Here is a 15,286-nt window from a genome sequence, read left to right on the forward strand (position 1 = left end):
AAAATAGAGACAATGGTCCATGGTAATACATGAAATATAATAATTTCTATCGAATTTGCAACTATATGTCGTGAATATAACTAGGATTGATGCATTGCGCATTATCTACGCTATCTTAAGTAAATGCATATCGATATTACAGATTACAATAAAATGAAATCAAAAAGGAAAAGAAAAATCTGTTTGTCTTTGGTTATGGCAAAAATGCACCACGCTACCCTTTTGCCCTCCCCCGCCTTTTTTATGACTTTTTTCAGTATATGAAAGATAACTGGTGACGTTATAAATAACGATGTTTGCGAAGTTTCGTGGTTTGCAACCGCTTTATAACCCGCTTTGTGTCTTTACCCCCTGAAATGACAAGCCAGAATAACAAGAAGAGAAGCGTGTTGCAGAGATTTCCAAAGCCTCGCTCCCGTCGCCTCTGACTCTACTCCCCATCACTGATAAGGGCGGGGCGTCGGAGGAGAGGGACAGAGAAAGAATTCAGCTTGTGTGCTTTGGTAGTCTTTGCTCCGAAAACCGATGAGCAATGCGTCTGTCTCCCCATCTAGCTCGCCCGACCTGTCGCTCATGCTAAGCTCAAATCACCTCGATCGGACTTTTAAGTAGCAGATGGCTGGAGTGCAAGCTCTCTGATACCGGCATAGAGCCAAAGAACAGCCGTAGCACGTCGTGCTAACGTCCTGGGGGGTAGACTAGCGGACCATTGTGCACTTAAGGTCGGGTGAGAGACCGAGCGGAGCGCCAGCGGTCTGATGCTACAGAAAATTCGCCATTGTTCGGATGTGCAAGCCACCGAGTAGCGCTGTGAGCTCAAATAAAAGCACCACTGCCTTTCGATGCATCTCCAAAAGAGAAAAGCTACGATGACTTCAGCACTGCCTTACGTTTTTTACCTACTCCTTAGCATCCAGGTAGGTTATCATCTTTTTACTTGCAGCGTATTCCCCCAAGATATAACGGGGGAAGCCATATGCCCTGTCTAGTTTAGCATTGCCAAGCAGACGTTCTGTGAAATACTGCTTAAGCAATTCCCTTTGAACTAGTTTTATTTTGTGTACACAATTTCCTAAAGCGTACCGAGTACTTGCCTATGGGCCACTTTTACATCCGCAGCCTCTCAAGAATCGAGTTGAATTCATTTGCGTTTTAAATATGACGCGCTCTGGCACGCAGTTCCAGCCTGGTATTTCTCGAGGCAAAACTGGGTCATCCTGCTGAATCTATCTGGCGTAATGTCTGTGTATGCTTCTGCCACTACAAACTATAGAGCCGGGTACAAGTATTCCTGAGCAGTGTCACAAAGCCTTCTGTGTGAAAAATGGAATAGAGCCCAAATACTGTATTTGAAAATATTGTAGAATCAATTGCACGTAAGATCTTCGCTTTACAAAAAAAAAAAATAATAATAATGACGTCCTAATCAATACCTGGTTGCTGCAGAACATAAAAGGCCCAGAAAACATTTCATAGCAGATAAAGCTTAGGGTGAAAAAGTTTAGCACAGATCTTTTTCCCAATCGCTCACATCAATTAGATTTTTGTCATATGAAACAGAACCAGATGACAGTTACTAGTGAAAGCAAAATAGATTATTTTATATAATCTCTCAGTATGGTTTACTAATTTATGGAGATAGTTCTGGTTATTGTTTTACACCAGTGGTGGATGTGCATAGTTGCACATGATAATTTAAATGTTCTGTATGTTAGGTCTTCAGCACCCACGTCCCTGGGGTTAAATCAGCGTTTCAGTGTGGTAATTATTCCTTAGAAATACCACAACATATTATATTACTTCGGCTTTAAAGGCATCAGTAAATGAGAGCATTTTTGCTGAAAAAGAAGGTCACCAATCATAGGTGAATATGACAACGGTAAGCTCCCGTAACTGTGTAAACTATGCAACATTGTTTGAAAACATTTACTTTACTTTGGATTTACATTTTCTATTGAGAGCCTTACATATCCCCCTTTTTCAATAATTTGCTGGAGATATTGTGGGCCATCGGTTTATTTCAATATAGTTTGATATGAGTTTATTTTGATATAACCATATAATATATTCAGAAACATATATCTTTTTCTCTGATTTAGATGTCACATTGAATTTAAAGCTGTTTTTTTTTTTCTTTGTCACATTCAGCCCCTATATCACTAAGTAAAATTGTTCACAAATAGTGTTATAGGCACACCTAGTAACTGTCTCCAGTTATCCTTATAATTACATTATATAAACGTTACAATAGTGATTACTTCTCTTAAATATATTATAGGCTATCACTTTTTTAACCACATTTAAAGCTGTCTATCTCCCTGTTGGTGACATCATTGTTCACAATCACACCTGAGCCTGGTATCCATGGTGACAGTGCTCTGTGAATCACTCAGGCATGGATAATCGAGTGCTGGCCAGAATGGAGACTGATTTGGGGTCAGAGTCCCCAAACATGATTGTGTATTACTCCTGTATGGGTTGTAACAGTGGTGACTTTTGGCAATATGAAATGAATGTGTGTCTAGAGGCTGTAAAATTTCATTTGTCAGCAGCACACCCGTGGCAAGAGGTGGAATTCTTTTACAGTAATGACGATATAGTGCACATAGCAATTAGACTAACATATACATAGACATCAATGCAGTGCAGTTTAGCAAGGCTTTTAGTGCAGAAGAGTTGGCCTGCTAGAGTATAGTCCTAATGACAGTGTTTCTACTTCTTTGCCAGGGGTTTAAACCCTGATACTCCTTTGCCAGGGGTTTAAACACTGATATACCTGGTGCTATCTGATACTTAGCACATAGTACATAACAATTTGTAGCCTGTTTTTGTGATCTGCAGAACCTCTGGTTCGGCCCTCCAGGTTCCCTGTGCAGAGGGGCCAACCAGTCCGTGGCTGTCCCATTCACCTGCTCCTCACTGCCAGACTCAACACTGTGGTAAATTGACGTGACAAGTGCATGGAATTCCAATGTAATCAAGGAAAGGGCACCATATGAAATGATCCATTTTGGGCTACCTGTAGATTATCGTGCAAATATCTCATCCATGGCTTTCCCATATACAGTTTACTGTGGTTTGTGTGAAAGATCCATGAAGCTTGACAGTCTCATGTAAATTCTGATATGAGATCAGAGGAGGTATAGCAGCTGAAGTTCCTACACAGGCAGCCATGTTAAATTATTGTAGGTATCCTAATAGCCTGCCATTAAAGTGGATAGAATCTCAGTGCTTTCAAGGTAGTGGAGCAGGCTATAACACACCTGCATTAGACATTTAACATCCAATCATCATGATCATTCTCAAGGTTATGGTGTTGAAGTCTAGGGTGCATGTGCATGCGCATAATAACTTTGTTTGTGTTTGTGTGGGTGTGTTCATTTAGTTTCAACAAATCAACTTCTACAGTGTTAACCATTATAGAGTATATTTGAAAATACTGCAGTTCCCAGATGTACAGCATAGGTGTTAATTTAACAATGGTAATTTTGTTTTACAGTGTGTTCAATTAAATTTGACTGACTCATATCACTTCTGACTGATTCAAGGCCAATCAGTTCCAGAGCCAACTACAGTAATATTGCAAATAGAAGGTTGGTGTAGTTGAACTGGCAAGAATTCAAATCACTGCATCAGCTCAATGAATGAATCATCTTACACCTACTTATTTCCTTACTAATCTTCTGTCACTGGTTTTTAAATTACTTTATTAAATTCCTTAGATATAAAGATTTTTGAGAAAAGGAAAGGTGTAACTGGATGCTTTTTGGTGTTTTGCAATGCTTCTGCATTGATTGCTTTGTGTTGTGTCTTAAGGCTAAAATGTCTAAATGGACAGTGCTTCTCATGTCTGGAGAAGAGGTATGTTTGAGGTTGTGTTCTGATGACAGTATGAGCTCTGTATTCAGCACATGTGCATACTAACAGATACCTTTTTTGCCCAAATCCCTGATTAATCTAATTGGCTCCAGCATTTACCTGAGTGACTTGAATAACCATGGTTTGTCTCAGAATGTCCCTTGGTTGGGTGCAGTTGTACATGCTGTTCTGACTAGCAGCCTAAATGTTGTTTTATGGTTGCTATTTCAACAGGATTTGTTGGACTCTGGAGGTAATGTTGTAAATGTATGTGGTCTCATTTCAGAGATTCATCATTTTTATGGTGTATTTAAAAGCTGTAACACATGTCAGAGAATTGCTAATGCACCAATGGGAGGATTCCGGATGTGCTGTGAACCTGCCGGTTTTAACATCTTCAGTGCTGATAGAATAGATCACAATTCAAATGTGTAAATCTTCTTTTCATTTTTTTTTCATGCACATTCCTGTTTGGGACCTTTCAGGACTGACAACAACAACAGCAATCAACATTATACATACAGTACATTAGAAACATCACAGCACATAAGGAATGTATTACATGCTAGGTCAGGACCCTTTGGTGGGCAGCACATCCCAGAAGAAATATAAAAACTGAAAGCTTGTGAGTTCAAGCTGACATGTGGTTAGATTGTGACTTTATTCCCACATCCCAGGACATCCCAAAGTACTCCAGAACGAACAAGTTCTATGGTTACATTGCAGGCACCAGAAAAACGTGTCCAACCATAGATCACTGAAAATACATCGCCTTTCAGGGTGCTTGCCACATGATTCCTCTCATCTCATTAGTTTGCTGGTATATATAGGCCCATATGGGCCTCGTCCTGCATAAGACTGGGCTCACTCCTTATGCAGTAACTGGCAAACTCCTGTGATATTTGGCCAAGTTTAGTGCCTAAAGTGAAGGGGAAAAAATGGAAGTGGGTTTTATAGGGCTGAAAATATGATGCTGCTGGGACCACAGGATGTCTCACTGATTAATTCTTGGGAGAGGAGAGCCAAAGGGCTGATCTCTTCTCTCTCTCTTCAGATGTGTTACTGCAGACAAGCAAGGTCTCATTCCATCTCCTTCTCCTTTTCATCCGATTTCTTCTTTGTAATAAGGTTTGTACCCTGAATGGTGCTCTTATTCTAAGTCAGCATATGTGATTTACAGGGTGGTTTAATGCCATTTGGTACACAAATTATTGTGGATTTCCTCCTAAAATTGGGCAAAATAACACAGCTAAATTGTGAACAATTCCCTCGCATACAATAATTTTAAGTGTTACTATAACTCCCACAAAGTGACGCTGTCACCCACACAGATTCCGTAATAGTACGGTTCGTTACTTTGTAGTTTAGCTCATGACAGGTCATGTTTCTGCTAGGATATATGTACTTCTTCCCTTTAACTAGTCACAATGTTCAGCACCAGTGGGGGTGACAGAAGCAGCACAGTTGTGCATTTTGTGTAAGATAACTGTACATAACTGTAAGTGTACATAATTATCAAGTGCAAAAATACAGACTGACCCAGCATGTCCTGTTGGCCTTTATATTCCTCTGAACTGTGATCAGCAACAATTACTAGAAGTTTTTTCATTCACCTAATGAAAATCTTTTAAGGAGGTATATCTATAAGTTGCCTTGCATGTTGAAAGAGTTGGTAATCCATCACTGCCTTTGATTAATAGAACAGTTGTTAGGGAGATGTCTGTGATATGCCATATCATCTATATAAGGGCACATAGTGTCAAAGTCTTCCATAGTGTCTCAGGTACTCTGCCAGTGTCCACCTTCACAGCCTATCTCAAGGACATAGATTTGGGTTGAACATGAGGAGGTGAATTCTTTCTATAGGAGTTAATTTAAGCCTGCCCTTTCTAGTATATGGAAAGCGAGAATGAAAGTGTTCTTTAGTTTGACCTCTTTAGAATGGCAATTTATTATGCCTTCTTTGTTTCCTGTATGTGTTCACACCTAGAGAGAATCTTCATGCTCGTTTGTTCTGTTGTAAAATGCTGAAGTGTTGAGATTTGTGTAAACATTGGCCTTGTCGCTGATGAGCTCTTTCATCCATTAAAAGGAAGACCAGTCAGAAAGTCAGAAAGAGTAGTACAATTACAACCTGATTAGCAACTGTCTCATTAGACTACAGCACAGTACTTGTTTTTCAGACTAAAACAGCAAATCTGCTACAATAATGATCATACACACTTATTTAGAAAATATAATATTGCACCTTGTATACACTGAATGTATCTCAAATTGCTTTACTTGGAAGTAAATACAAAACTGCAAAATATATAATTTGGATCAAGGAAAAATGTGTTTTGATCTTAAACTGCTAATAGAGGCAGCTATGTGCCAAGCTTCACGTGGCAGGGAGTTTCATAGGTTTGGAGCCTAAAGCACAGAAGGCAGGCTCACCACCTCTTTTTGTGCTTTATTGTGGAGTGCAGCAGTCATACACAGGTGCTAAACCATGAAATGCTCCAAATGCAAGCAAAAGACACTCAAAATGTATCAATTTCTTGTGGAGAGCTTTTTCTCTTCCCTAGTTTAGGTTCAGGACAAGTGAAGAACACAGCACAAGCAGCTATTTGAAATGAAGTAAAAACTTTTTTTAACACTCTGTGTAACAAGGAGCAGTTCACTCTTGAGAGGGAAAAGCAATATTTAATTGTTTTTGTTAATCTTAAATACCCCAAATGTTTTCCCACTATGTCTGATTATCTCTCCTGATCATTTGTCCCCATTGGCTGCCAGGTGGTCAACTGGATGATGTAGCTACAGCAACTAGGATTTGTGTATCGGGTCAGACTGACCCCAGTAATGTCAGCGATTTCCTCCTTTGTCAGCATTAATGCATATTGCTCTTAGATATGTACAAAATATGTGGCTAGTGTTCCTGTTGATTTTTAATGAAAACGGTGCTATGGTAGTCTTTGCAAGAAAATCCGAATGCATAGCTCAACATCTTAGATGCTAAGACAAGGCACTTTGGCAATTTGACCAAGATGAAAGGCAGCTCTCTGGCTAACAGTTTTTTGTTTGATTTCAAGTTTAGGTTTGCCGTTGTTAACCCATACCTTAAAGTTGTTGTTTCCCATCAATCATATATTGCACAACCTTACCATTAGCTTTTATATTAATGTAATTTGAGTGTTTCATGAATGGACAGTTCCCATTATAAAACAGCATATTGTCACATGATGTATTGTAATAAGTAACTAATATGTCATCATATTGCCCATCCATAACTAACTGTCACGAAGGTTATGCTATGGATGATTCTGAATTATGGGAAACAAAACTTTAATAAGGTAATATGGACTGGCAATTAAGCAAATCTGACCATTAATTTCATGCAATTTCAGTTATATCCCAAAGTCTGTCAGGTGAGATATTCTACTGTTCAAATTGAGGTCCTGTAGATTTACACTAGAGCTGGCAGGCTAATGTACTGAACATGTAAAAAGGCTTACACAACCAATTAGTATCTTGAAAACTGATTAAATAATTCTCACACACTTGATTCTAACCATTTCAAGTTGGTAAGTAACTGCAAAAAGACTTGTTTATGCCATGTCTGACACTGTATACTGTTAAGTCGGGGGTCCATAGACTTCCTCAGTGTTTGCTCAGTGTTCATTTGCTCAGTATATGAAAAGTTCATCAAAGAACCATTTTACAAGGCCAACACTCCTCTGAACTGGCTGCTAATCTGGCTGCTAATCTAATCATGTATCGTACATGCAGGACACAAAGGCAAATGTCATGATAACTGAATCAAAGCGTTATCTTCCTGGTGGGGATCCGTCAATTTAATATATGACTTGCAGATCCTGCTTTTCATCTAATGATAGTAAATCAAAGTGAATGAACATCCTTATACTATTTACATCAGTTGGTCCTATCAGGTTGTGATAATAGCTAGTGTCTGGAGCAAGATTGGGAAGATGGGAACATATCTGGAGTGCCAGTCAAGCGGAGAAAGTTTTATGAAATTTAGTGAAAAAAACAGACAATACAAGGTTATGATTTTGTTTATGAGATGCACATTTTAAGAATACATTAGGCAACTTAGACATGAGTATATGCTATGGTCATCGAACCGTCCTTTAACAGTGGGCGAGAAATAAACAGAGACATTCAGCCCCAGTGAAGCATGAATGCCCTTCCAGGCCATTCCACAACCCCTCCTCGATTAGCACGCTCAGAAAACACATTTTTAATCAGGACTGCATCACTATGATTGGGCGTGGGGGGTGGGGGGCCATGAATATTTTAACCAGTTTTGTGGTTTGTGGTTAGTAATTGTATTTACACAGATTGGCACATTTTAATGCACTGTCATAAGAAACACCTCCACAGAAACACCTACATGTGTTTGTCAGGCTGCGTGAACACCTGTGATTTTGCCAGATCTCAGACCCAACATTCAGCAGGACTGTTGAGATCAGCCAGTGCGAAGTGAGCATTCGCTTGATTAGTGACACTGTCTCTCAAAACCCTTGACTGCAGTTTAGTGGGTGTACTGCTGTAATGCATTAATTGCTGCCTTGTGTGTTCAGCTGAATTCCAGCTCCTTGGCAAGTCAGAGCAATAAATGACCAGATACGTCCTTGGGCCGCCTCCCCAAGCATCGCAGAGAAAATGGAGTAAAATTTGGGTTGTGGCCTTGTCTTCTCCTCTGGGCCCTCTTACCAAGGGCACAGAATGCCCATTGAGTCTGTCTGTGGTGACGTGGGACATTATGCCTTCTGTGGCATGATGGGAGCTGGCGCACGAGTCCTGTGCTTGAGCACAGAGCCCCTAAAGAGAAGCAGTGCTAGTCAGACAGACTCACCCTTTTTTTGAGAGTGTGCGCATGCCTTGTCCTGCGTTGGTAGTGCTGCACATGAAGGATGTTAAATGGGCAAGCACAGAGTTCACAGTCTGACATCTTGGATAAACCAGTCTGGTACACTAGCTGAGAACTTCCTCATGACTTGTAAGTTAGCAGCAAAAAATAAAGAGATAACAAATAAAAATCCAAATTGTTGTACAAAAGAATTTGGAAGTGAGAGAACTACTTCCGATATTATTTCAGCTATTGACGCTAAGAGCCCTGGGTTCCAGCTGGAGCCCTTCTGAACTGATTGCCGGAAGCCTCTACTCCAACAGCCCTCAACGCAGCGTATTTGCAGAAGTGAGGCTCAGAAACACGTGCACGGGGAAGTCAGACAGCTCGCAACGGTTCTTTCATCCTCGGGAGAAAGCACTGCTTCTCTTAATATACCTGAGAACTGAGGGGAGCTTTGGAGGCACCAGAACCCTGCATAGCATGCTGTTCAGTGCTAAATTTGGAGCTTTGAAGACTGGGTTCTTAGGATGGTAACAAGTACCTGTTAGCTCATTAAAGCATTTGCTTATTTAGTTTTGTTTTTTTTTAATTAATATTATTTGTTTTAAAACATTTTTAGTTGCTTTATGTTACTTTTTAATTTTTGTAATTTTTGTAAACAGCATAAAAATATTTTGTTCATAGCTTTACATAGAATTTACAAAAATGCGGCACTGTTTTGCCACTGTGAAAATGATATGTATCATAAATTTTATTATGTGTCATGAGTCTTCAAGATATATTTTTTTGCTATAACATCCCCTGATCCTGATTCTTTTATAGATCCACATGGAGGCTTTTTTCGGTCAGAGGCTCAGACGAGCTCAGCAAAAGTAACTCATCATCAATGCTGAGTCAGCCTTCTGCCAATCAGATACTTCCCCCTCATGGGTGGCTGATTTGATTGGATTCTCCTGCTGTCAGGCGTAGGAGGAAGAACTCCTGGAGCCTAGGCAGAACACTTTATTGGCCAGTCCTTCCAGCTCTGCTGGGAGGCTGATTGAAACTTCTAGAAGAGTGATGAGTGTGCAAAAAGAGAGAAAGCCATTGTAGTGCCCTTCCATTTAGTCGGGATGTTGGCCAGTGAGCGATCTTTGTTTTTCTTCCTGGGTGTTTTGGGGGGCAGGGGTGAGGGAGGGAGCCTGGCTGTATGTTCCTGGTGTCCAACTGTCAGCACAGTGCACATTCCTCAGTGTTTACTTTTAATTAAATACCGGAGGGGCTGCAGAGTGCTGCTGCCTGAAACCTCCCCCCTTCTCGCAGATAACACACACACTGACTGCGTAGCCTGGCAAATGGAGGTCAGGGAGCATTTAGCCGTAATTGCGACATGAAAGGTTGTGTCACTTCAGATGATGGACTGTGATGCTCGGTGATGGTTTTTGAGTAAGGAACAAACAGCATGCAGATTAATCGAAGTGTGACTGTCGGCATCAGTTCAGATTTTCTGTTCATTTTGGATAATCAATTTTTTTTTTTTTTAACTTATTTTGGCATGTGCTGCTTTGCTCTTGTAGGCTGTTTTTTGGCCCCTGTCTGTGGCACAGGTTATGTTGCCAGTACATTAGTACTGTAAGAAGTTTCTTCTGAATAAATGCTTATCGCGTCTCTCTTTCATATCCCTTCCACACTGTCATACATAGCATAATACGAATTTTTGCAAAAGAATATTTTCTGACTGCTCCTAATTCTTATTGAATTTTGGCTTTCAGTCAGTAAAAAAAAAAAGAAGTAGGTATACACATGCCAAAGAGCAGTCAAAATTTTAAAAATGCCTTGGTTCATCCCATTGTTGTAGTTCCACTCCTTACAATAGGACATTGAACGAGACAGAAGCAATTGAAAAAAAGCTAGGATGGGTAGAAAAGTCTATAAAGTCTGAAAGGGAAGTTCACTGAGTCAGACTACAGATAAAAAAGACACAGTTGAAGAGAAGTTTCAGAATTTTAATATTACAACAATAAAAATGGCTGGCAAAGCATAAATGCATTTCTAAAAGAGGTGTGCAAAATATACAAGTGTCTGTTTGTTATATCTCACACAAATCAGTTATTAGGTCCTGGAAAAATTTAGGACAAAAAACAAATGCACAGTTAAAGATTGGTCCACATCAACTCAGATTAAGGCTAAAATCACTAGTGTGTTTTCATTTTTTGGCCATTAACCCAAAAAGATAATCCAAACAAAGCTTTAAATGGTCCACTCTCATAAATTTGTAAGCATGACCAAATTGCTTTGCTCAGCAGTATTTTGGAATTTCACCACTTCTTTCATACATACTTTTTTACCCCATAAGGCTTCTGGGGACCATCATGGACATTTTGCTGGAAACTTTGCTCATTTGTGCCATCAGGGAAAAACACATCATTCCAAGTGTGCTGTCTCATTAGGGAGTCTCAGTCTTAAACTAATGGAGTCTTGTCAAATTTTTCAGCTGAGCTGAAGTTGCCTGAAGTCTCCCAGCGGGGTCTAACTGAGATTAAGGCAGTTCTCTATTGTGCCCCGGCCAGTGCTCTCCGTTTCACTGACTTGAAGCTGAGGGAGGAAGAATACTCTCAAGTTTGCATGATAATATTGGCAGCTATCTTTCTTTGGGTGAATGACCCTGCATTTATTCCCAAAACTGGGGTCACGCCCAGCATCCTTTCAACCACAGACATGTGACTATGGGTGTGTGTGTGTGTGCGTTTGTCTGTCTGTCTGTATGTATGTCTGTCTGCCTGTCTATCTGTTGTGTGTCCCAGTAGACACTAGTGTTCTCTGCTTGAACTATATTGGCCTTGGTCTTAGAGGTTAAACACTGCATTATTTTACCATAAGAATAAAGAAATTACCTCAATTATATACTACAGCATGGATGTCACTGGCTTGGAGGATGTTTATGGTGTCATATTTAGTCATGGTTTTCAGTGTCACTAAAAGTTGAACTGAATATTTGGGTTTTATGTGACATGAAAAAGGTAATGTTGTGAAGTTGAAACTGCTTTGCAAAAACCTTTGTTTGGGCAACATGAATGTTGAAGTGGCTTAATGTGCATTCCACTGGAGATGGTGGATGGTTGGCTATTGAGATTATTTGGATGTAATCTTTAATTAATTAGTTAATTAATATTACTATTATTGTTGTTGTTATTATTATTATATTATTATGTAATTCATACACAGATACCTCAAATTCAAGATTAAAATGCAGGGTTGTACAGGAAAGTAAAGAAAGTAAAGTTACAATAAAACATGGCCAACCAATTTCCGTGAGTCCAACAAGTGTGTAAAGTGTTACAGATGTGGTTTACAAATAAGGTGATTTGTTTTCAATGTGGAAAAACCTTAGGCTTTAGGATTAATTCTCTGTGTAGAGAGAGATATTGATTGATTTATTTATTGAATAATTGATTAATTGATTGATTTGGCCTAAATTTTCATGGGATTGCCGATGTTTAATGTTAATGTCTCAAAAGCATGAATAAGATTATTTTTTAGCTGAAAATGATCTGAAATTATTTTATTTGTGACAACAAAATGGTATGCATTTCTTGAATAAAAAGGGGGGCTTTCAGATGTGTGACATCACTATTTGTCAAGACCTGCTTTTTAAAAATAGCATGGTATTTATGATGAATGACTGCAAATGTACAGTGTGTGCCTGAATATGGTGTAGCATGAGCATTGTCTTTAGCTAAGGCCATGAAGCTCTTTACCCTTCTCTCACCATATCCACACCCACAGCCTTAGGTGCAGAAGGTCTTCCTCAACTTCCTTATATGTTTTTGTATTGGTAATAAAGGAAGTACTTGTCTTCGTCCTACACTTCCTCAGTTCTCTAGGGATGCCTGGTTACACCATTTGTGGAATTGAGCAGAGTGAATACAATTGGCTACACTCAGCAGGAGAATGGTTGCCCAGTGAAAGTAAATCCCACATCACAGCAACTCGTTTGGGTTTATTTCTGACAGGAAGATGACCACATAATTTGTTAATGCACTTTATTAAAGAACATTAGTTATACATCTAGATGTTTTTAAAGAAGTACCAAGTTTATTTTTGATATGGGCCCTGTCTGTGGGAAGGCCATTTTCCGAATTGAAAGGAGCCGAAAGATCAATGGCGTGAAGATAGCAGTATCTTGAGGTCAGTAGCTAGGGAGAGACTAGGCCAAAAATTGAGGAAGAAGAGGACATGAAATACAAGCACACTGGGTTGAAAAAAGCCTGAGGTGGGCAATATATAAACAACAGCGTTTGTTGTGCGTTGGCTGATCTTCACGAATGACATGGCCTTCTGCTAAAACTTTAATTTGATTAGCAAGAACACAATATCTGACTTGTTTTCAAAAAAATGTTTCCCATTCTCCCAGAAAGGAAGCCTGATTCCAGCTCTGTGATACAGCACAAACATTCGTTTATGTCACACAGAAAGATCACATATGGAAGATCAGGCAGTGAAAGAAAGTCTAAAACTCACTTTCATAGCTGCACGGACCAGTGCCGAGCAGTGTCTCCATGGAAGCTGTGAATGACCTTCTAAAGTAGCTCTCTTGCATCATAGAATGGGGAAGCAAACTCAAGATGTTCCAATGCTCCTCCAGCTTCCATTTCAAATGTTCTCTTTTTAAATCTTCCTGGCTCGTTAGCAAGCAGAAAGCAGTGGACCTCAACCGAATGACGGAAACATCTGAAAGACACGCGCACAGGTTGAGCCAAGGATGTCATTCCTTCCTGCTTTGTGTCAAATGAAATGAACAGAAGCTGTGGGCTGCTCATGCCATGCAGCGCTTGCATGAGCTTTCCGGAAAATGTGCCACATGAGAAATTCAGAATGAGGGCATGTGAGTGTCTAGTGCACTCACTGCTGTAAAGAGGACTTTTTTATTCCTGAACTTCACCATATTTGTAGCACCTTAGAAATATTCTGTATGCATTTAGGCCAATTACCAATGGATCCTACCAAAGAATCTTACTAACTAAAGAAACACAAGCAAATTAATGGACTGAGGATTGTTGAAGTGAGCTGCATCAGTAGATGCTTCCTGTATAATTAAATGCCTGAGCTTGCTTTTCCTTCCATGTTTTATCACTTGATTCCATTCTCAATGTTATGTATGCTGTACATAATAAGTAGTTCGTAATCATTTTCAGATGTGCTGTTCTTTGTATCTACTCAATATTTGTTTAATGTTTGTTTGTTGTTTATTTTACTGTTTAAAATATAATTCAATAACTTATTAAATCCATTTATTTTAAAAATAACTAAATTAAAAATACCCCTCATTATTTCAGCTAAGTCAATAGCCTTAAGTCAGTCTGTTTATGATGTGGGAGGTCTTAGTCTATTCAGTGTACGCCAAGTCTAAAATTTCATGAGATTCATTGAATCACTTAAAACTTGCATATCTGTGAGAGGGCATTTTTACTGATGCCATGTATAAGTTCAGTGTATTAAACTAACAAGAGATACTGGGGTCAGTTTTTAGTCTGGCTCTTCCATTTTTTAAAAGGTCATTGAAACTGACATTTCTTCAAAATTTGTTTTCAGTCATATTATACTGTGAAAGCACAGTTGTTTTTGTGAATGAAGGACAGACATAGACTGACTGACAGGCCCCTGAGTCCATAAATGAAAAACTGGTCTCTATTTCTTACTCCCGCCCTCATGGATTTACATATTCATAAGCTCCTTGTCTCATAAAAATTCAAGAGGAAAATATGTTAATTATTGGGTTTTAACTGGCATATTCTTTTCATGGTAAAAATTGTTGGGGGGGCAACAGCCAAAGAAACGAGGTAGATGTAGAATCTAATTCTATTCAACTCCAGTTGTCCCCAGAGTCTTTGAATATTCATTCGTTCTTCATGGTTCTTCACTTGTCACCTTTATGATTTAAATATGCAAAGTTATGTGCATTCAGTCGGAGTGAACGGAAGATTACCGATTATCTTAGGTTGCTTCCATTCGCCGTGATTAGTCTTACCTCAGCCTTGACATTTCATCCTGTTAGAGACTGCACTTTGTTCTGCATGGCAAGAAACTTGCACTTACAATCCTCACTCTATTCATAACTCCTAGCCATCACATTACAAAGCCCACTGGAATATTGCACCATGTGAAATGTTTTAACAATGCTATGATATTTTCCACCAGATTCACTGATCAGATTCACCTACCATCCTTTTTGACCTTTAGTTTAACAGAGAATCTTGGTTGGGTCTCAATTACTGAAAAACCATACAGAATTATCAACATTCTGGTTCTCAGAATAGGCTCTATGCATTTGGATTCTTATTTAGCTATTTTGAAACTCAGATGAAAAGGGCATGTTAACATTACATGATGGTTCTGGTGGTCTTCAGCACCCTCTGGAGAGTCCTGTGCAGCACAGTTCCCAAACCAGACTTCAGACAGCTATCTCAGAAATTAAAAACATTGCTGTGACTTTTTTGCCAGGTGAGATATATTGTGTGACCAAGTGAGATCCTTGCTGATGTGAATGTGGAACTTGAAGGCATTCACCCTCTCCCCCTCCACCTCATCTATGTG

General features: G+C 39.4%; 1 protein-coding gene across 5 annotated transcripts in view; it reads left to right on the plus strand.

Moving 5' to 3' along the window:
• Positions 1 to 389: 389 nt before the first annotated feature.
• ptpro (protein tyrosine phosphatase receptor type O) overlaps positions 390 to 15,286 on the plus strand; it is a 53,278-nt gene continuing 38,381 nt past the window's right edge. For 3 of the 5 annotated variants that reach the window (XM_035523652.2, XM_035523653.2, XM_035523654.2), the window contains exon 1: positions 390 to 917. In XM_035523652.2, coding sequence (XP_035379545.1) covers positions 843 to 917 — 75 coding nt within the window. In that variant the 5' untranslated portion in view covers positions 390 to 842. Of the gene's footprint in view, positions 918 to 2,841; positions 2,940 to 15,286 lie in introns of all 5 variants that reach the window. The other 2 variants (XM_081712599.1, XM_081712600.1) reach the window with 2 other exon arrangements.

This window comes from Electrophorus electricus, chromosome 4 (assembly GCF_041902795.1).
Source record: "Electrophorus electricus isolate QZ-2024a chromosome 4, ASM4190279v1, whole genome shotgun sequence".
In the NCBI taxonomy this organism is placed as follows: Eukaryota; Metazoa; Chordata; class Actinopteri; order Gymnotiformes; family Gymnotidae; genus Electrophorus; species Electrophorus electricus.